Below are 22,715 nucleotides of genomic sequence, written 5' to 3' on the forward strand. Positions count from 1 at the left end.
AAGTTTGTTTGGAATCTTTGCGACATGATAAATACTCATCAAAGCAGGAGCTAGACGTCAACATCTCAAATTACGTCATATTAACGATACATCGCAAAATGGTTTTGAATTGCGGGAAGTAAAAATAGAGTAGAAGAGTGAATTCAATTTATGACAACCCACGATTTTTTTTCAATCAGATTGTTTTTTATTTACCCTCCAAAATATTCGACACTTTTAACTATTCATATACAATAAATTGACCTGATTATTAATTTTTCATAATCTGAAAATCGTAATCAATCACCATATTATTTTCTGTTTAGTCAATGCAACAAGATTGACAGGATTTTCATCATTTTTCAGAGGAGAGAAAACTGATTATATAAAATGAAGTATACTTTCTTCAAATTAGAGTTGATATTATGCTTATTATGCCTCTATAATTGTTATGTTACACCAACTACACACAAGCAAGACTGCTCATGGTCGAGCATGCTACAATACCATAGTTATACCAAGAGCTTGGCATCACTGAGCGAGGTTTATGACATAAATTCTAACAATGTAAGAAATTTCAAATATTTCGTTTGGTCAAGTAGAAAAAATCCACATTTTTTTCAACTTCATACTTCATCTTCATTTTCCAGATTTTTGAAAAATTTTGAAGTCTTCAAAACATCCGCTTAAGATTACTTTTTCAATGAGGTATTACTTTTAATCCTCTTCTCTTTTGACACAATATTTTTCAGAACAGCAAAAAATTCACTGCCGCATATTTTGAACCCAGTGGGGATACTTAGGCAAATGGGGGGTACGGTATGTGCCGCCCTTAAGGGTACCTTTTTTGGACTTCCAAAGTCCCGCTAAGGGTCGGAAAAATCAGAGAATCTAATTTCAGTCCCACTAAGGGTCGGAAAAATAGGAAAATTTCAACTTTTTACCCTCTGAAAGATCGAAATTTGGTCAAAATTGGTCAAATTTGTTCCGCAAAGGGTTGTTAAATTCCCAAAATTTTCCTTTATTTTCTCCTTTTTAGTCCCGGTAAGGGTCCAAAGTTCGAAAGTCGGGCGGCACCCCCCGTCAGCTCGCAACCCTAGTACCCCTCCCCCCGGATTTTGAAAAGGATATTAGCAGATCTTATGGGTCTTTGCGTGGTATTGTTGATTAACTACCGCAATATTGATACCATCAACCAAATCTGATCAACGCATCAATAATTTTCTCCTTTTAAGAATTGCACCCATCCATTTCCGAGTAATGAAGAACTTTTGGAACGAGCGATCAATTTTCTTCAACAAGAAGATGATTTCAATCAACTAGTGATCATTGCTAACAAAACATTTGATATTCAAAACCAAAATGAAAATAAACAAATCATTTTTTATGATTTCCAACAACTTAATGAAAATATTTTGGATGTCATTGTGAATGAAATACTTGAAGAATTAAAAAGTCGAACAATATTATTGGCACTTGACGATGCTGAGTGGAAAATGGTTCAAAACTTTATCAGATCCGTTAATATGGGACACGAACGTTTATTCTTAGTGAGGTTGAGTCTACAGGAAGGAGGGAAACAAGACACCGAACCATGCTTCTTTGCATTATCGTCAAATGATTTAAGGTGGGTTATGTAAAAAAATACATTTACTTTCCAAAAATATTTCTTCCATTTTTAAGATAGCCAAAATTTACTATATTAACTATTAAATAACCCAATGGGACAACGTCAAATGACTTGACGTCTTTATATAACCCCTTTCATCCTCTAAATAACATTATTTGAATTATTTTAGGATGTCAATAAAATAAATCTAATGACTTTGTCAAATCTGATTTACACAGGAACTCTTACATTAAATTCTCATAATTCGTCCTATTTTGTAAAGATTTGGTGATCAATTGCGCAGGAATCTAATATGTTTTCTTCTTTATTTCCAATTTAAGCGAAGAGAAAGTCTTACAAGAACTGAAGGGAAGAAAAGAAAATTGTATTCACGGCAATAATGACAATGTTATTCGCGCAGTCAGTGTTTTTGAGCCTATCCATTTATTTGAAGTCAAACTATCGATATCTGAAGTTACTGGAGAGCTCTTCTGTGAGGACGGGAGCTATATATGTTACAAATCAAGCAACCAGTCACGTGACACTTGGACTTTAACATGCTGTGCTGGTATAAATGCTGATTTTGCTGCAAGTTTGTTCGATTCCACGAAACAAAACTGGGACTTGTATGTCACGCCTGATAACTTTTTTGGTGGATTCTCAAACTGTTCAAATCCAGAAGATCCTACAACTTGCCAATGGAATGGAATGGTGAACGAACTAAGAGAAGGACGAGCTGACATTGCCATAGCTGCAATGACCATGACTGAAGCACGATTAAGTGTGATTGATTTTACAGAGAATATCTTGGTCACGAAACTTGCAGTGGCTTTGAGAAATGAGCAAGAGCATTTACCCTTCATCAATCTGAAATTTGTTGAAAGTTTAGATTGGTCTTTGATTCTAGCATTAGTGGTGAATTCTGGTATCCTCTTTGTTGTCATGTATGCTTTGAATCACTTCCTAAGATACTATCATCCTCGCTCAAACAAATATCCAATAAAAGAAGCTTTCTCTTACGGAGCTGGCTTAACATTTCAACGTGATCTTGCAGGTAAAACACCAGATGATTGGTCGGCAAGAATAGTTGCTATTTCTTATGCTGTTGCCTTGACAATCATTATGTCAACGTATATGGCTAATCTCACGGCAACGAACGTCTTAGCAGAGACATATTCAGATTTCAAAGTCATGAAAGATCAAAAGGTGAGATTTCAGAAAAGTCAAAAAAGTTTCTTTGAAAAAGTTATTTGCTGAATCATTTTTCTAAAGATACTTCATTGGTTAAACCTAACAATAGTCTCTAAACAAAGTCAGAGAGAAGTAAGAGTTTAGGGGACCTTAAGTTCGTAATTCAATCTCTAGTTCATTTCACCTCAAATGCACAGTATTTTAATGTATTTAGTCATTACTTGATCCTGTTATAACGATTGAAATTACAAGTTAGCCTACAAACTATTGTTGCGTCATTTTCCTTTTCATTTCTTTCTTTCTCTCAAGATTTTAGATCCAACACCAGATTTCAAATATGGAGTTGCCGACGCAACGGCGGCCGAAAATATGTTAAAATCCTCTCCAAAATGGCGCAAAGCCTATGAAGAGTTTGTAAAGAATTATATTACTAAAGATATCCCGGATGGTATCCAGAAACTGTACAATGAGTAAGACTTCTCATCACAAATGAAGTAAATTTTTAGGGTTGTGTTTGAATGCCACCATCGTTTCAATGTGTGTTGATATAAAAAATCTCCGTTTATCAAAAAATGAGATCTCTATGAACAGATCTAAATAGATCCTACAGAGACAATGATAGTGATGGGCCATGATTATTTTCATTAGCAATTATTTAGTAGATCAATTCAAAATAATACACAAAATAAATACGGTCGACACACACGTTCCGATGTAGTTAGTAGCAAAAAATAGACCCTGAGAGACAGTATTTGGACGAAGTTTGCATCTTGCCAGACATCGATTGTTTTCAAGGGGTCTATGGCATTGAGTTTCAAGCCGAAGGCTAGAGGTCAATCTCTTTGGTAGGATTTGAAGCCAACAAATCCTACCAAAGTTGCGCGGCCTTGAGCGACCCGCCTGGTTTTTACACAAATGACAGATTGAAACTAAAATTTACAGCTTAATTTCGAAAAATATATCACTCGAAGACAAAGGAATTGCTAGATTCAATCCGTCATCAAAAATACGGCGCATATTTTAAGGCTTCAATTTTTCTTGCCTGAGAAAGGTTAGAGATTGACCTCTAGCCCTTCGGGCTTAAAACTCAATGGTCTATGGTCTATGAAGTGAACGGAATATCATGGAAGAGCGGGGATTCAAACCACGAATCCTTGGTTTGAGACACCGACGCCTTTGACCACTTGGCCATCGCTCCTTTAGACCAATTTTGTATAATTCTCCTTTAATGCCCTAACTCTTTCTCGATAAATCTTCATTGATAGACTTTTACCAAAATGGCCTAGGTTTGAAGTAAAACCCTCATGTAATTTCCTCTTTCTTTTAGAGAGCTTGATGGTTTCATTGAAGATGCTTGGTATATCGGTATCGAGTTGTCCAAAAGATCGGAGTTTTGTGATAAGATTGTCATAAAACATGATACACTTGCAGTAGCGCCCGCCTTTGGTATACGGAAAGACTACAAATTGGCAAATATGTTCTCGAAAGAAATACGAGCATTAAAAAACAAAAACATTTTTCAACAGATTGATGATAAATGGGTTAAAAAATGCCCAGCTACAAAACCGAAAGCATTCCAATTTGAGTTTGAATATGCAGGTGGAATGGTGATTCTAGTTGGAATCTTTCTTCTCATTGCTTTGGTTGTTTTCATACTCGAAACTATTTACGTTCATTGGAGGACTAAAAACCCAAGGAAAACACCCAATACTAACACATTCGATAATGGAGCTTTTCAAACAGACGATTCATCAATTGATATGTTTCAAGAGTTCCCACGTAGTTATAAAGTGAATGGTTTGACCAGGAGTGATGTATGATAGACGATTTTCTTGCAAATTAGAAGAAGTAATATTATTTTGACTAATGTTGTCATAAAACGTTAGGCAAGAGCCTGTTTACAGAAAAAAAGATTGATTTTAATTTTATTACCCTTAACGTGTTAAATAGATTTTTGCAAAGCTCATTTTATCTCATTTCAATTCAACGTCCTGTAATTTTAAAAGAAATCCGACCATTTTGTTAAGAATTTTGAACTTTTTGTTTATCTGAGATACCTACTCAAAAAGTTAATTAACAAAGAAACGTTTTGAAAGGAATGTAAAGAAGAGTTGTTCGATGTAAAATTCCTTCTGTCAGGATCCCCTCCCTCTCATCAACAAGTAAATTAGAAATCAAAGCAGCATTTTACTTTTAAATATATAACTTTGATTTTAAAATCTAATATTTATATGATTCAGGACATAAAACGGTTGAACTCTAATTCAGGAGAAAACAGGAAAAAAGGGCAGGCACTCTTTATTGAGGGAAAAGTGAAAACTATAATTCTTTTGTGAACTTGTGTTTTTTCATAAATCAAGATTTTTCTGATTTCTAGATCTTAACTCTACAAACTCTTTATAGTGGGAAGCGGGGCTCCGTATTCAAAAAGTGTACAGTAGTGGAAAACTGAAGAATGTCTGAATACTGCTTTTAATACTTTTTTCAACTCTTAACTCTTACTTTAACTCCTTCTTAACTAAAAATAGTGTAATTTTAAGATTTTTTCGATCATATTATGTTCGTAACTAGAATTTAAATAACATTTTCAGCTGCGGTTGAAAAAAGTCAGAAATACTTTACTACTATTGAAAAATAATTTGAATAAACTCCCAAAAAGAATATATTTCTTATCGGAATGTATATGTTGCCATTGGGTGTCGTTGCCATTAATTTCAATCGATACGTCCCCTTCAAACCTTTGAGGAGTAATTTGATTTAGGTTTAGCCATAAAAGGTGCGGATGCTTGTTAAGCAATCTCTATATCTTTGAATCACCATCATGGCTCAAGTGTAATTATATTTAGTTGTAGTTTTAAGTAATAGGGCTAAAGCGTGTAAACGTTCTCTTTCTTGACCCCTTAAAAACAAGCACAAGAAAATTTCGTCATCCAGCGAATCGTTTCTAAAGCTAAAGGTCGATAAGCTGTGATAAGTTCTATTCTTCTCGAGCTCTTAAGCCGGCGAAATTCGCTGTTCACCGGGTCAAAAATCCCTCTAAGAAGCTGTTTACATTATACTTTCACTTTTATTAAAGTCTTGTCGGAAGTTTAAATTGAAATTCTTGTCAATTTTCTATTAAAACTTGTTGGGTAACAAGAATAGCATTGACATCTAAATCTACTGAGCAACCCAAAAAATGAAGTAAAATATTGAATTTCTTGTATACGGATAATTCAACATTTTTTTATTTATGCACTATAATAATAAACATAACCCATTGATGATGCTCCATTCAATCGATTCAATCGATTGTTCAAATGAAATGTGAAATTCGTATAAATAGATAAATCGATGAAATCGTCAATGTCAATGTTTTTCTCGACAAAACATAACTTTCCCGCTTACAAGAAAATGAATATTTACAAAAAGCAAAATGAAGATCAAATGTATTGAAAATTTCATATGTTTTTGTGTTGTATGGAACATGCGTTTAGAGATTTCATATACACAAACCAACTGTCTGGCAATTACGAACTGGACAACAGAACAGTCTTTAGAACAAAATATACAGCAAGGAACAATCTCAATGAAGGGTATAGGCTGGCAACAAGATGTGCAGAACATTTTTGAGAACATGGTACAAGTTCAACCAACAGCACTTGTAAGTATAGTCAAGATTCAAACCGCCTCTGATAAAAGATTCTTCTTTTACCCATATTCTTTTGATAGGTATACCATACTAAAGTCGAAATTCCCAGTGAAAATTCTCATCATCCTTCAACATCAAGAAACAGATTCAAAACTTTGACCAAGAATTATAAGAGAAGATTACCGATATTGTTTAAAAAAAAAACAGTTCAGTTTTCCAAAATTTATTGACTCCATTTTCTCATTGCAGAGTCCATGTCTTGAAGATATTTTCTCCAGCACCCTAAACCATACAACAACACTTATACGTGACTTCCTCGTCAAGAACTTAGAAGAGGAAATAGCAGTGGTCAGAACAGGCCATAGAGAAGCTGGCAACATTACTGAGATACTTGAGAGAAGTATAAGAGTGACCGATTATCACATCGATACAATGAGTGAGAAGGTGTTAAATGAAATTGTCAATTCACTGGCTACATCTCCCGTCAAAACGGTAATGGTATACGTGGATGAGGTGGAATGGCTATTGATGCTCAGGTAAAGTGATCAAGTTCTGCTAGAATGTGACAATCAACCATACAAGTACTTGTTTAGATACTCATTAGTTTTAAATCAAGCTTTTACAGTCATGATATCTGATGTTTAGTATCAGGTGAACTAGGTGATCAGCAAAAAAGGTAGAAAAAGGTCGAAAGGTAATGTGTTCTGCAAATTACTCAATTTTCATTCTTCAAATATTTAAAATATAATTGCCGTAAACAAGCAATTTGACAATTATGCCTTTGATTCTTGCAGGTACCTATCGAAGGAAATGCAAAGAGGTTTATTCTTTATAAGACTGACAGTGTCGACAAATTTACATCATTTAGATGAGCAGTGTCTCTACCAACTTTCTGTCAAAAGGTTAATGATGGAAACACAAAATACAAGGTATGTGGTAACATTTTTTTCAAACAATTTCGCGATGAGTCCAAAAGTAACACCAAAAGTAGCTCGCAATCGACCTCTCCGTTCGAATCTCGATTTCTTAACGATTTCTTGGTAACAGAAATTATTTATTTTGCAAGCATTATGACCAAATTTATGTCTAAATTTTTATGTTTATATTATTTGCATTATTTTTCCCAGGACAACCTTATTGGAGGAAATGTTACTAGCCAAATTAGGATGTTTCTTATCCAGAGACAACCTTGTCACTGCTGTTGGTGTTCTTGATGGTGGTGTAACAATGTTTGAAGCTGACCATCAAATCTCTGAATTCGGTGATGTTTTATGTCCACATGAATCACATCCATGTCGCAAAGCTACTGACAGTTCTGGTGATGAATGGATTACTGTGTGTTGTGCAGGATTTATGGTAGATGTAGGTTCCAAAGTGTTTGATTATCTAGGATATGATTGGGAGTTGTATATAACACCTGATAACTTTTATGGAGGATATGAGAATTGTACAAATCCTGAGGATTCTTGGAGTTGTCAATGGAACGGTTTGGTTGGAGAGGTTATGCAGGGACGAGCTGATGTAGCTTTAGCTCTGCTCACACATACATCAGAACGTATGCAAGTGATTGATTTTACTGAGAATGTGTTAACAACAAACTTAGCAATTGCTGTTAAAAATGAACCGGAAGATTTGGAATTCATCAATTGGGAATTCCTCCAGAGTCTTGATTGGACGTTGATGTCAGTACTACCGTTGAACCTTTTCATAGCCTGCTGTTCTATGTTCATGATGGAAAAAATATTGAACAGCTCTGAGATTCTACGCCTCAGATATCCTAAAAAAGAAGCTTTTTCTTACGGAGCTGGTCTAACATTTCAAAGAGACTTGGCAGGAAAAACACCAGATAACTGGGCTGCTCGTTTGGTTGCCATTTCTTATGCGGTTGCCTTGACGATCATTATGTCAACATACATGGCTAATCTTACGGCAACAAACATTGTATCCGATTTGTCAGCTATTCAAGGATTGAAAGATAAGAAGGTGGGTTGTTTGATATGGAATTATCAATAAAATTCCCATAAGAAGGGAAGACAACTCCAACTGATGTATGGGTATTTCCGTACTGCTGTCATTAGACTCGAGTCGCTTATAATCTGTGTAATACAGTAATTTATGTGTTATGTGATAATTGCCAGAGTATGATATTACTTTGTATAAACTAAGACTTGATCCTTCCATTATTATTAGATATTAGGCTAGGCTATTCAAGCGCATTAAGGGAAAAGCAGATGAAAAATTGGCATTTCAATATAGTGAATATATGGCTGAGAAGAATATCTTGGAGAACCCTATCATTATCCACAATAAAACATCCAGTAATTGCTCTCTGTAATATTTGTTTCCTTTAGATTTTGAGTCCTACATCAAATTTCAAGTACGGTATCGGCAAATATACCTCAACAGAAACGTACTTCAAAACGAACAAAATGTACGCAAGCGCATTGAATGATGCAACGAATGTAGATTTCATATACGGAGGTGAACCTGAAGGTTTGGAGAAAGTTTACAAAGGGTAAGTTATATTGTATTATAGATATACTTCCTACATAACTTCTATAAGAAACTCTTTTCGCTAGAGGATCTACAGTTATACAGTCAATCCACTCTAATTCGAGCCTGTCAAATCTTTCTGAAATTCGAAATATAATATTGGTCCCCTCAGCTGGAAAGTGGTGTAAACTACTCTCTGTAGTTCGAATCTTTCTCTAATCCGAGGAAGATTTTTGGTCCCTTAGAAATCGAATTAGAGAGTGTCAACTGTAATTGAACAAGTTTTACTACGGTAAAAATGCCCTTCAATCTTTTTACAATTTTAGCGAGTTGAACGGTTACATTAGTGAAGCTATTGTTTTGGAGACAATGATCGGAGAATCTTACTGGTATTGTGGAAGTATCAAGGTCGTTACCGACGATACAGTCACCATCGCTAACTCCATCGTCACACAGAAAAACTCAAGTTTAAGCAAGTCTATATCGGACGCACTTCGCTTTATTAATGGGGTAAATGGACTGAAAGTGTCAAAAAAGAAATGGTTAAAAACATGTGATTCAGAATCAATGAGTTTTTATCCGTTTACGGCGGAATATGCCGGCGGACTAGTTGTTCTGGTAGCATCTTTTGTTTTGTTTGCACTTATTGTGCTAACTGTAGAGACGCTTTACGTGCATCGCCGAACAAAACATAAAGATAGGAACGGTGTGATAGAGCGTCACGATGAAAATAAACAGGTTGATGAGAAAGTTGCAGTTTTTCCGACTGTTAAGGACAATACTGTGAAAGAAGTGGGTATTGATAACAAAGGCGTTGATTTTACGGACGAAGCTATTCATAATCTAACTTTGATGTATTAAGAGAAAATGTAAATCGAATTTCAAAGAGCGATGAAAAAATCTACTATACTCTAACCGCCACTGAATGTGAATCAGTTAATATGTTGAAAAAAATCTACAAATAAAAATCCTCATAATTCACACTATCTATCGATTTCTTTTCTAAAACCGTCTGAAAACTGATTTGAACTGCCCTGTGCATTTGAAAGTATATCAAATTCACAAAAACAAAAGAATCTACTCTGCTGTTTTCAAGAAAAACCTCTTTTCACTCCTAAAAGATACTTTTCCCTCCAAATCCCAAACATAAAGTGTTTTCAACTATACCATACGTTACAATCTTGACCGGTTACTTTTTCGAAGCGGGCTACACGACTTTTTGCGCAATGCAATTGGTTCTTTTTGCATGACGACGGGCCTACATTGTCCAGAGTTGCCCGTCGTCAGGAAAATTCATTGTGACGTCACTTTTTCAAAGGAAAATGAACAATGGGTTGACATCATTTCTCTCATTTTTTATCTCTTTTCGCTTGTTTTTTTTCGCTTTATTTCCCTATTTTTCCTGGACAAAGCGCTAAAAATCAATCGAAGCTGAAGGAAACGGTTAACAAATACAATAATGACCGGTTTTTTTGGGCTGTACTGAAAATATTGACCTTGGTCAAGTAACAACCTTGCAAGCTCGGTCGTTACTTGGTCGTTACTTGACCTCGGGCAATATTTCTCAGTACAGCCCTCACTAACCGGTCATTATTGTATTAATAAACATCATGCAAGATTAAAAACGAATAAAAAAGAGAAGTAATTTGAACATACATGTCATCCTCTGGACAACCAACTTTCATTTTTCTTGCTCGGACACTTTGCAGGTTATACAGTCTTGGTAATTTCCGACAGCAGCAATCTTCTCCAATTCTCTTGTCATTTTCAATTTTATATTTTCATACTTAAATTCATATATTTTTTATCACTGTTTTTTGCATTTGTTTTTTACCTGTAAAATTAAAAGAAAACGTTTTTGTTAACACCTCAAGCATCGAGTTTAAAGCGTGGAAGAGGCTAGAGATGAAACACTTGGATGGGAGATGAAGCCACTTTTTTCCCATCTGAAACATGTGACCCGCCTGGTTTTCACAAAAACGCCAGAATCGCCAGATTTCGAAAAATATGCCACGTGCAAACAAAGAAAGCGCTGGATTCAATCCGTAATTCTAAACGCGAAGTAACTGGTTGGTAATTATCAAAGATCAGCGTTAATTCAGGTCGTCTAGCATCACTCTAGACAACCTTGATCAAGGATTCGGACTTTTACATACACGTTTTTTGTATAAGAACATCCAAATTTTTGAAGCCTTGGGATGTTCTTAACTTTTTGAATTTAAAGCCTAAAAATGTTTTTAACATGTTCTTATTTTCGCCATTTTTTGAGCTTTTTTGTCCATTTTCCTACGAAATTCGGTGTTCTAGAGTATTCAAAGCCTTAAAATATGTTCTTAGTTTGTTCTCAACATTTTAGCCATCGAAGCCTTATGTTCTTATATAGTTTGTTTTTATAAAAAAACGTTAAAACAGAAGAAGTTAACAAATGAAATTTTAATATTGTTAGCTATTTTGGTAATAAACAATATCATTTAAAAAAAATTGAAATTCGAAAAAATTAAAACTCAAAATGGTAGTCATTTTTTTTTCAAAGAATAGGTAGCCATTAAAATCGAAAAAAAATACTTTCTACTCCAAAACTCAATTTCAGTTCGAATATCAGTGACGCAAATTATCAAAATGACGAAAGATAGAGAATGTAAGGGCGAAAATGAAATAATTTTAAAAAATATACACACGTAAAAACAAATTAATTATAAATCTATTATAATATTATAATTTTAATCAAATGTTATTATAATTATCTTTATGAGTGTGAATTTAGAATTTTCATAACAGAAATGCTAAGTAAAGAATTTAGAAAAACAGGCGGATAGAGATATACATAATTATTGGTCTAAAGAATTAACACACAGACTTTAATACAGTTTTGAGTTCGTTTCAGTCCTGAGCAACATTTGAACCTGTTAAAAGGAAGTTTTTAGTGAAGAAAAAACACGAAAACATAACATGCTTCCCTTAGAACGTGATGAACTAGGCATGCTTTTAACACAAGGAGACCGGGCTTAGGTTTGAAGCTGGGAAAATTTTTATTAACAATAGAGTAGGGGGCTAAAAATCTGACAAAACTAGACAGAATGGGTTTCTTGAATACCTTCTATTGAAACTGGTTTTTGTCAAGTTGCAATGACTAAGTCTGGTCGGTTTGCCCCTCTATAAAGATCCTGTTGACTCGCAAGTACTTGATTGGCATGATAAGTTCATTTCGCTTGGTAGGGCGCACTGAAACAGTAGTTGTCGAAAAGATATACGACATAGTGATGCGAAAAGTGAAATAAATTGAAAGAATTAAAACAACGCATATTTACAAATCGATCAAATTGATAAACCTAAGTAAATAAAAACTAAATACACGCGTTTCGTTATGTAGAATATAGCGAATGCCAGTGGTTTTGTTTATTTCCATCATAATGTCACAAAGAGTGAAGATTTTGAAGAGGCTGAAGATGAAAAACTGAGCTGTCATCTTTTTACTCTTTTTTAATTAAGACTAGTCTCCTAGTGAGACTTTCAGGTTAATTTGGAGAATTTTTACTATTCTGCTACTATTAGAAATATGGTTTTGAGTTTAAAATTTGACACAATTCAAATATTCTAATTCGGCCTTTTCGCAAAATTATAAACTTCTCGTCAAATTTAATCAACTTTTAAGTCTTTACCCGGGAATGGACAGAAGATATCAAAAACGCAACTATTTAGATAAGGGTGGAAGAAGGAAGGGTAGAAAAAAATAAATATATTGCTAGAAACTAAAGGAGTATTTATGAAGGTATTAATGAGAAAAGGCGTAGCATCCCGGGAAAAAAAGTAATTACTTGAAAATGACAAATGCCAAATGATCCCGCCTAGACTAGACTTGATGCATAAACATGTTCATCTTTGCGTCTACCCGAGGTTATGTAAATAATTGAACCATTAAACCATTTGAATAATTCTTAAATTTCTATTTTCACGAACATTCGAATCTTTTAATGATGAAAAGTCATTCAAAAATTCCCAATAACTCTCTCTCTTTATAGCAACAAAATAAAAGTGTGTTTCGAAAAAAATAAAATTAAATGGTAAAATAAAATTATTCCACGGGTATTAAAAAATTCCCGTTTTCTAATACAAAAACAGTGCCAATTTAAATCCTCCAGCATTCAAAGTTAGTCTGTAGTTAACTCGACAGTCTAATCCAAAGCTTCCATTTTAATGACAACATTTTGATGGAGCAATCAGAATAAGCTAAAAGCATTAACATAACTTTCTTATCGGTGTCCATTACCATATATCATTTTTCTCCACTGTGTGTATTTTCTTTAAACGAACTCAAAATTTACTGTTGTTAAATCAGATATGTCAGCCATTTTTAAAAGCCATTATGGACAAATCTGACGCGTCTGGTTCCTTTTGTAACCAGATGATCAACCAGCCCAGTAGCGATTATCAACTCTTCCAATAGGGCCACGTTACTCCATCATAAATCATTCTGCAAACCCAGATTCAAAGATTAATCTTCAGTATTAATAATAATCTGGATTACAAAACCCTTAGAAATTTTTGTATCTGCGATCGTCAACTTATCATAAAGTAATTTGCCAGCGAAGAAACAGCGTTGTTTACTAGGCGGAAAATTATGATCAGCCTGGACGCGTTTTTTGATAGAGCTTATAGTTTCGCCAGTACGAACGTTCATTTTAATGTCTTTTTGTTGTGTTGAAAGTCTTATTTTGATGAGCATGTCTTCACCAGAAGCTTGCTCTGCTATGTTCTCTTTCGACCCATCTGACGTCACATTTTCGTCATCACTGGCGATCAGATTGGTTGGAAGGCTTATACAATATACAGGGATGACGTAATGATTACCTAGCTCGTCATATGCGTCTGCTAGTGACCCTGAAAAAGAAAAGATTTCAAATATTATCCAAGCGGGCTTTTGTACATCCGCTAGTAATCCTGAAGTAATTCAAATCAAAACTATTATTTTCAAAAGCAAAGTTCGCGCTCCTCTGTAGACGAATACCCGAAAAGATTCCAAATATATATTCCTAATTCGAGAAGCTCTATGGGTCCAAGCTGATAAGAGTGGTAGAAAAAATTCCGTTTTACCTGTTCCAGTCCCTTACCTGTAGGAAGCGTGATGTTTGCACCGTCTACAATAGCCTGTGCAAGAGCCTGATCCTCTGTTTCACACGCTGCTCGCAGCGCATCCCAAATTTCCCTTCTCCCATCAAAAGCAGGCTGTGTTTCCCAATACTCATCTCGCTTACTTCGTAATTGTCCCATTGTTATGGCTGTCTCTGACTGCCATTTTGGACGGTCTCCAGACAGAGGCTTGTTTTTACCGATAGTCACTATGGAAACAATAAAAAAGTCAATCGAGAATGACGATTTTAATTGATTACATTTCGATATTAAACTTTATTCATTTAAAACAGAATGCGATTTCCAGAGGGTAATCCGAGCAGAATATTCCTTTTTTCATTTTTCCGAGGGGGTAAAAGACTGATTTTAGTTTGTCCACCCTCACTTTAAGGTATGAAGAGAATCTTTCCAAGGGTATTTTTTCCGGGGAGTATAGGGGAGTATCAATACATTTTCAATAATTTTTTTTGACTTGAAAAGGTTCATCCAATTCCGACATATCGAAAATTGGATACTTCACCTACCTGCAGCTGGGTTCCCCCCTGTTCCAAATTGGCCACCAGCTGAACTTGATCTAGTACCATCAGTGCGACTGACACAACCTCCCATAGTATTGCACTCAAAGTCCAAAAACAAAACTATATCATCCTCTCAAACCTTCAAATCTAATATCTTTTTTAATCTATTTTCGTTTTTATTTGACACCTGTAAAGAAAACAAGAGCTTCGATTATTGCACATTTTTCCAAATAATATAAACGAAAGTGAGATGCTAGATGTGACAAGATGGGAAAATCTAAAATTAAGAATATCAAGGTAGACAATAACAATATACAAAGTACAAGGTTTATAAAAAAGTGTTCAAACTCAATAACTCTTTGGTTATATATTTAAAACGGAAAATAAGCTTAAGTTGAAAATTTTGTCATCTTTTACGTTTCATCCATTGATACATATCATAATTAAACTTGACTGTAATGAATTTAAACCTTCGATAAGATTTTATTCTAATCATTCTCTACCAAATCTTATAGTTGGCAAATTTGATATATTTGTTTCATACTTGAAAAACAAGCCTGTATGCACACAAAGAGAAGTATCAAAAAGTTGATAACAAAAATTTTAGAAAAAATCGAATAAGAATTCACGATTCAGTCCTATGAATTATGAAAATCACATTATCAAACGAGAGGGAAAAGGGAAAAGAGCAATAGCAGAGGAAATTCCCATTGTTTACAATTTTTATTTTCATGTTGGCCTAAAACTAAAAAAAGTTTATTTCAGATTTTCCAAAAAACTGTCCAATATGGAATTTCATTCTATCCTTACTTTTTTGGTAAGAGGAAGAAAAAACCTCTAGAATTTATAAAAATACTTCGATGATGCTGTCTTTTTGATGTGATCGTATGCCTTTAAAAAGCAATACCTTACCATTAAATTGCAACAACACCTTGACAAACTGGTATCATGAGAAAAGAAATATATAGCAGTCGCAAAGTCCTATCAAGTTCCTTATAACTCTTTTCAGATTAAATGGGACTTTTTCATTTTAATTGGAACTTCCATAGCGGATTATAGCAAAAAAAACGCTAACCTTAGCGAATTCTGTCTCAACCAATCAGAATACAGAATTAAAAAAGAGAGAAAACGCTATCAATAGCGGCAACGCTATCGTTAGCAAATTTGCCACTATCGATAGTGCAATGCTTTTTTAACCAATGAGAAGAAAGAATTTCCCTCACAATGATTAATATAAAAAGCAATAAAAGGATTAACAACACTATCGATAGCGATTTGCCTTTTCAACCAATGAATGTGTAAGTTTGCCACTATCGATAGTGTAATGCTTTTTTAACCAATGAGAAGAAAGAATTTCCCTCACAATGATTAATAAAAAAGCAATAAAAGGATTAACAACACTATCGATAGCGATTTGCCTTTTCAACCAATGAATGTGTAAGTTTGCCACTATCGATAGTGTATATGCTTTTTTAACCAATGAATGTGCTTTTTAACCAATAAAAAGAAGAAATTTTATCCCACGATATGATCATAGATAAAAGAAAATCTTATCCAATTCAATGAAACGAAAGTCATGTGTTTCTATGTTTGTGAAAAAACATTTACTTTCTTGCAATTAGTGATCAAAGAAAAGAATATACTAGGAGAAAGAATTTAGAGCCATCAGATTGATCAGTCAGGTTCTATTATGATGTTAAAAAAAATACTAAAATGTTAAAGAGCAAAAATTATCTTTAAAAACTAATACAGCTTACAATAAATCCAAGTTCTAATTCTATAAGAACAATTTTATAAGAAAAACGGCAAAAAATAAGAACAATTTAAGAATAGTACCGAGGTTAAAACATGTAAAAGTTTTCTGTTTTATTTTTCCTTTTTATCGATATAGAAAAAAATGATACAGCTTTGGTGGAAATTCATTCCGAGCTTGTGATGGATAGGAAATTTGAGAAAATGTAGAACAGTCGAGGTTCATTCCATATTTCATAGTTCCTTTGAAATAAAAACGTGCAACATATTTCATAAGCTAACATTCATAACGTTTTTTTCTGCTCCTTTTCCGGCTATTACATTTCTGGACTTGACTTTTAAAGCCCTTTTTGCCTTGACCCGTGCCTTTGCTTTTGAGAGCGGATCCTTTTCGTTTTTGTTGTTTTTTCTTTTTGTTTGTTTTGTTTGCGTTTGCCGTTTCATTGTTTTTTTTTTTTTTTGTTCGTTTTGTTCGTTTTGTTTTCGTTTGCCGTTTCAGTGGGATTTTTCTTCTTCTTTTTCTTTGGCTTCTCGCGCTCGGAATGCTTTGAAATCGCCGTCTAAAATTGAAATAAATTCAATTGAAATACACTTATTCTTCTTCTACTTTTCTATTCAATTAGAGATAACATAATTGCTTTATTACAAATAATTCTTTAATCAAATCCTTACACGCGGAGTCCTTTGTGACTTTTCCATGAGCATATCTATATGCTCGTTTCTCCTTGCGTCGTCCTCTGACATCTAAGAGATATTTGATTAAAATTTAAATGAATTCTATTAAATTTTCTTCTCTTTTCTTTACTTTTGAAAAAGATACATTAAAAGATACATTAAAATGTTTATGCACATACTTTTGAGAACGGCACACACATCTGCGTAAGAGACGGCACACATCTGCGTGAGGTTTCAAATAACTCAAAAAGCATCCACCATCTGATATCAGAGTTGCAGCACTGGCTTCACTCCATTTCCTTGGAAAAGAATTGATTCCAAAAATTGATTTCAATTAAAAAAATGGAAACACGTGCTTTTTAAAACAATAAAATCGACCAGAACGGGAATCATTGACTAAAAATTTCGAGTTTACGAGTTTAGACTGATAAATACTGTTTTTAGCTCAATTTTCCATACTTTTGAAGAAAGGAGACTCTTACATTTGTTCCTTTCGTAGATTGTCGGTGAAATTACCCCACCATATCATTGATTGATGGGGCAATTTCACAGAGCAAGATTGTATTTTTTCTTCAATCTCGTCTACTGGAAGTTGTTTTCTCCAACTAAACCGTACTAAGGGAATGGGTCCAGTTGGTAGATGCGAAAGGAGTGCTGGCTTGAGTTGGGTCCATTCTGGATCCATTGCGAAACGTTTAAAAGACAAGTCAACTTCCTCGTTGACTAGCTCAAACTTGTAAGCGTGCGGCTCAGTATGATGAGACGGTGTTCTTATGTTGGGCATAAACCAGTCCCGGTAATTGAATACATATTTCAGTAAAGAAACACTCGTGTTTTGTTTCTGAAAGGATTCCTTAATCGTTTGAAGCAGGTGATCAATTGTGAATACGTCTTTCTTGTTTAAGGTCGTTGAAATGTTACTGAATGTCTGATAAGATTAAAAATGTATAAAAAGAGATTAAGTTTTGTACGTCTATCGCCTATAACTTAAATCGACAAATGCAAAAGTCTTTTCAATTTTGGAAGAAAATTAAACAAATTGATGAAGAGGAAAAATTATGAAAATAATTTCCTTACACTATCGATATCTTCGTGGGTATGTCCAACAAGCAAGTAAGAAAGACGAACCTAATGTCGAATCAATATGTTTATTTTCATTCAACCAAAGGATACATTCTTTTGTAACACATCATCTTTTTATTTGCTCAAGAACATTTTATGCTTAAGTTTAAATTGGTATAAAAGGTGCGTTTTAAGAATTTACGAGCAGAAACTAAAATGTTGATATCATTTCGGTACCATTTGCCGACTGTAACTTTTTACAGTAATTTTATAGTAATTGGTTTTCTTTTCTTCATTAATTAGGCATTAATTAATTAAACTATATTCAAGTCTTGATGAGTATTGTTGTATTTATATACCTTTTTAACGATTCTTTTTAACACCAAAAACGCAAAAAAGGCTAATAAAAACTGATTTTTATTCTCTCTCCAGCAATTATCCATTTGTACATAAAGAACTGGTGGAAGAACTCCATCCTGAATGAAACGAGAAGTAAATATCTCATTAAAGTCCGAAAAGATCATTGGGAAATACCATTGTTTTAAATAAAAAATACTTTACTTATTTTGCTTTCCAAACTCCAATGTACAAAAGAAACCGACACACAGAAATGAAAGATTGAAAGCTTGATAGCCAAAAACTCTAAAGTGAAAATAAGCGATTTTTATGGTATCCATTTTTTTGCTTTACAAAATGTTACATAACAATATCATATACCTTTTATGATTATTTTGTTTCGTTTTTCTAGAGGATTAGTGAAGAACACCTGTTTCTTAACATCGAAAATAAATTGTTTACCATGAAGGGCAGATAAATTGTGTTATGTTAATTCTTTTGAAATCCTACTTGAACAAAAACCTGTTTATTCTATTGATGAAGGGAATGACTTCACACAAAAAGCAGTTTTGAAACGACAAAGGTCCATTATTTGGAGCATAACTAACTACGTTTATTTCTTTTTTAGAAATCTATTCCATTTTAAATCTTTCTCTTTAAATTTCCTATTGAATTGCTATTTATTTTTCAAACAAAGACAAAGGAATTGAATTGTGAGTTTTCGCGTATTAAAAATTTGAAGAAATTCTTTTCTGTATGACAGTTAATTGGGTTAATGACTTACCTTGGCTATTCTCATAAAAACATAACTCAAAATTGACATAGTCAAATTAGAGTCATGTGGTGTTTCATGAAGATCGACCACGTAAAAAGCCTTTCGGCAACCGTGCGACAAAACACCTGTGATATGGGTCTTTACAAACTCAGATGAATATTCCTGAAGGAAAATGTTGCAATGTTTAAAATATTAACCTGAACTTTAAGCATCATGCTATTAAAAATTGCCTGAATTAAATTGCCTGAAATTTATTATTAATTCTCGTTTGTAATTTACACGTTTTTTTTATAAGAACGTCAAAATTTTCGAAGCCTTCGGATGTTCTTAGTTTTTTGGATTTGAAGCCTAAAAATGTTCTTAAAATGTTCTTATTTTCAGCATTTTTTGAGCATTTTGATGTAATTTCTTAAGAAATTGCATGTTTTTAAGTCTCCAAAGCCTTAGAATGTTCTTAGGATGTTCTTAAATTTTTGGGCCTCGAAGCCTTATGTTCTTATATAGTTTGTTCTTATAAAAAAAAACGTGTATTTCTTTAATTACAGATGTTTTAAGGGTGGTAATTTTCCGACTTCTACTAAAAGTCGTCCCAGTGTAAAAATAGTATAGAAATTCCCCATTGAAAAACGTAAAAATCTTTATATTCCCACTAAACTTTGATCTACTTAAATTTCTCATCCCCACCAATATTTCGAACAAAGAACAATCATAATTTCGTATCCCCAGTGGAAAAAGTCCGTTTTTGATAACCCCGTTAGATATAAAAAAAATATCCCACACTGACACTGAGACAGGGGTGTATGTTTGTACTCTCGAGTCAGATTTGGTTAAACTGATCTTTTATCAAAAAGTGTAAAACAGACCTTAGAAAGGGTGAAAAAATGAGGCAGAGATGTTTTGTTCTGATCCATTCCATCGATGATAATACTGGCGTATCGATCAGGATTATTTCTGGCTTTAGTCTGATGGACCTTGTATTTTGCTCTTTCACCCCTAAGGATACAAAAATTGTATTGGTGTAAACAGGAATAATTCCTGTTGTCACTTCAGTAAAAGAGAGAATTTTTTTATGTTTCTGTTCACTCTCAAAATTTCATGCTCAAAATGATATATTTTTCGTATTAATTATATTCTTAGTACAATCTTGTTTACTGATACACCGTGTCTCTGCTGGAAAGGCTGTCTAGACATTATGAACAGCTAAGGATTTTCATTTTATAACAAAGAAAGTGCTTGCATTTTACAAACATAAATCAACCAACTTACATTTGTTGTTCGTTATGCAATTTTCGTATTAAGGACATTTTATTTTTCAAATCCTTGTCTTTGGTTGAATTTTTTATGTCTTTGATTAGGGTGCAAATGCCACACTTCGTGAATCTCGTGTTCTTTTGGATGAAAAGTATTAAAGTTATATTTGATTAATTATGATTTATGATCATAACAGAAGGACTATAGACTAAAGAATAGAGGCAAAAATTGCTTTTGCTTGAAATTCACAGCTGCCCCCTCTATTATCCCATAATAAGGAATACTGTGATTGTTCCAACAACACAGTTTAACGTCATAAGGTCATGACAGATTCAAGATAACAATAGAAAATTAAAAAAATCCGGAAACCTCTGAAATCTTTATCTTTGGAAGCTCTTGACGCCAAGCTCTTAAGAATTGACCTTCACTCAGACATTTTAAATCCTAAAAATAATTTTAAAATTTGCTGATTAATTTTCAACTTGAAACTTAAATTAAACTGGCAAAACAAAGCAGGATAGGTGCAAAAATAAAGATATATTCATGGCAGAAAGGACGCAGAGAAAATTTGAATACACGTTTTTTTTATTAAGAACTGCTCTTATAAAAAGCGTGTAGAGTTTGAACGAGACTCCCTAGAGATTTATTCCTTTATTTGTTCCGCGCGTCTAAAGTTCAAAGGCACCGCAATGTGAACAGAATTAAATATCCGCGTCTAATGTTAGATTTTTTCAACAAGTGAGGAACAAGCTTTAAAGACACTTGTTTGAATGATAGATTTATACATAATTCCATTTTGAATAACCTGTAATTGAATTTCTTCTTTATATGTCTTGTAAACAGCTCTTTTGGTAAAACAGGCTGGTATGACCCGAGAATCAGGATCCCGGTCCGGCGGAGCATCTCCACAATCATCAGCGAATCGCTTTATCCATAAAACAGCATGATGCTAAAATGCATAAAATAAATTTCTTTTGTAAAATAGAAACATGGGAAAGAGGACCTTTTCTCTTAGTAGCTAAACAACAACATGAACAATGATAATAACGAAAATCTGAAAAATCTGAAATACTACATATTCGCTGCTGCATTGTTTTGCTCCCTTTCGCTTCTGTTGCCCCATCTTTGTGGCCTTTTAGACGGGCATTGCGTTTTCGATAGAATCTAAAAGAATAACCGTAATGGAAAATCGATAAGATTGAAAAAAGGCAACGTAAAAGCTTTATACACGCTTTTTATAAGAATATACTTTATAAGAATATTCATGATGAATTGGCCTAAAAGTTAAGAATGTCCTAAGAATAATGTTATCTTAAATCTTTTCAAAGTCAAATTTCATAAAAAATCCTCAAGTCAAGATACTTTAAAATCTTCTCAAGCTGATTTTTAACTGGCTTATTATTTCTTCTTGTTCTTCTCTTTCAACCAATTAGATGGTTTTAATATTACTCATTTTAGCATAACAGGTCTTTTTTATAAGAATAGCGATTTTTGGTTTCATGATGAATATTCTTAACTGGTCATCCTAAAATATTCTTGATAACATATTCTAAATTTTTTCTCACTCTCAGTCTGAAAAATGTTAAGAGTGATATTAAAATTATTTGATTGAAAGAGAAGAAGAAATAAGCCAATTTTTTATAAAGTATATTCTTATAAAAAACCGTGTATTTTGGACGATTTCCACCAAAAAGTTATATCTATCATGAAACCAAAAAAACACTTTTCTTATAAAAATATTTCACTTTAAAAATATAAAATGGGAAAGTTACCTAGACTTTGATATGCCATAACAAAAAAACCAAAATTTTTGGCAGACAACTCGATCAATATGAAACACCAAAGCGTGAGAAAATCTTTGCGATCTCAAAAAGTTTATGATAAACGTATTTTTGCTCTTCGTCTTTCTCCCAGAATTGCTCCCTTATTCTAGTCACTTGAACGCAGAAAAGCCTTCGTGACATTTTCTTTCACAGCAACTGTTCTGTGTTAAATTCTTCTAAATCATTCGCAACTTTTTCGATATTCAGTCTCTGCTTCTTCCGAGGTATCTAGAAGGTTGAATAAAACAGAAAATGACCCAAAGTAATCTTACATTTTTTCAATTGGTTAACCAATTTTTTCTCTAATCTTTAAAATCTTTACAAAATTTATAACGATTCATTGAAACTTTTCTGTTTGGTTCGATCTCACTTGGGATGTTTTTCTCTGTATATATTAGAAATTTGAGAATTCATACGGGATAAATTCTAAATTCTCCTAAACTATGCTAAACTATACGAAAGAAGGCATCAGATAGATAGTTAATTGCCGGAC

The 22,715-nt window shown here is 33.5% G+C and overlaps 5 protein-coding genes across 5 annotated transcripts in view; 2 read left to right on the top strand and 3 right to left on the bottom strand.

Annotated features, from left to right (window-relative positions):
* The window catches only part of LOC136817385 (transient receptor potential cation channel subfamily A member 1 homolog), a 56,673-nt gene extending 45,940 nt beyond the window's left edge, over positions 1 to 10,733 (bottom strand). Inside the window, exon 1 of the mRNA XM_067073729.1 lies at positions 10,560 to 10,733. The gene's annotated coding sequence lies outside the window, so the exon portion shown is untranslated. The remainder of the gene's footprint in view (positions 1 to 10,559) is intronic.
* LOC136817381 (glutamate receptor ionotropic, NMDA 3A-like) lies at positions 322 to 4,671 on the top strand. The gene is made up of 5 exons (XM_067073720.1): positions 322 to 546; positions 1,215 to 1,606; positions 1,930 to 2,794; positions 3,089 to 3,249; positions 4,107 to 4,671. Exons 1-5 carry the CDS (start codon positions 370 to 372, stop codon positions 4,597 to 4,599), a joined length of 2,088 nt encoding a protein of 695 aa, XP_066929821.1. The 5' UTR covers positions 322 to 369; the 3' UTR covers positions 4,600 to 4,671.
* LOC136817382 (glutamate receptor ionotropic, NMDA 1-like) lies at positions 6,148 to 9,889 on the top strand. The gene is made up of 6 exons (XM_067073722.1): positions 6,148 to 6,422; positions 6,660 to 6,946; positions 7,205 to 7,339; positions 7,538 to 8,393; positions 8,762 to 8,925; positions 9,230 to 9,889. The coding sequence occupies exons 1-6, from the start codon at positions 6,195 to 6,197 to the stop codon at positions 9,762 to 9,764; spliced, it is 2,205 nt and encodes a 734-aa protein (XP_066929823.1). The 5' UTR covers positions 6,148 to 6,194; the 3' UTR covers positions 9,765 to 9,889.
* Positions 10,734 to 13,270: 2,537 nt separating the features above from the next.
* LOC136817397 (ubiquitin domain-containing protein 1-like) lies at positions 13,271 to 14,733 on the bottom strand. Its single transcript, XM_067073740.1, has 3 exons — positions 14,555 to 14,733; positions 14,012 to 14,239; positions 13,271 to 13,781 (listed from the first exon to the last, which is right to left on the bottom strand). The coding sequence occupies exons 1-3, from the start codon at positions 14,637 to 14,639 to the stop codon at positions 13,396 to 13,398; spliced, it is 699 nt and encodes a 232-aa protein (XP_066929841.1). The 5' UTR covers positions 14,640 to 14,733; the 3' UTR covers positions 13,271 to 13,395.
* Positions 14,734 to 16,278: 1,545 nt separating this feature from the next.
* On the bottom strand, positions 16,279 to 22,286 carry LOC136817399 (uncharacterized). The gene is made up of 12 exons (XM_067073741.1): positions 22,172 to 22,286; positions 21,475 to 21,563; positions 21,205 to 21,348; positions 20,769 to 20,843; positions 20,415 to 20,536; positions 20,012 to 20,141; positions 19,158 to 19,310; positions 18,397 to 18,513; positions 18,053 to 18,103; positions 17,458 to 17,903; positions 16,973 to 17,044; positions 16,279 to 16,860 (listed from the first exon to the last, which is right to left on the bottom strand). Exons 2-11 carry the CDS (start codon positions 21,520 to 21,522, stop codon positions 17,008 to 17,010), a joined length of 1,323 nt encoding a protein of 440 aa, XP_066929842.1. The 5' UTR covers positions 21,523 to 21,563; positions 22,172 to 22,286; the 3' UTR covers positions 16,279 to 16,860; positions 16,973 to 17,007.
* Positions 22,287 to 22,715: the final 429 nt, after the last annotated feature.

Source organism: Clytia hemisphaerica, unplaced genomic scaffold (assembly GCF_902728285.1).
Source record: "Clytia hemisphaerica strain Z4C2 unplaced genomic scaffold, Clytia hemisphaerica genome assembly, whole genome shotgun sequence".
Taxonomy (NCBI): domain Eukaryota; kingdom Metazoa; phylum Cnidaria; class Hydrozoa; order Leptothecata; family Clytiidae; genus Clytia; species Clytia hemisphaerica.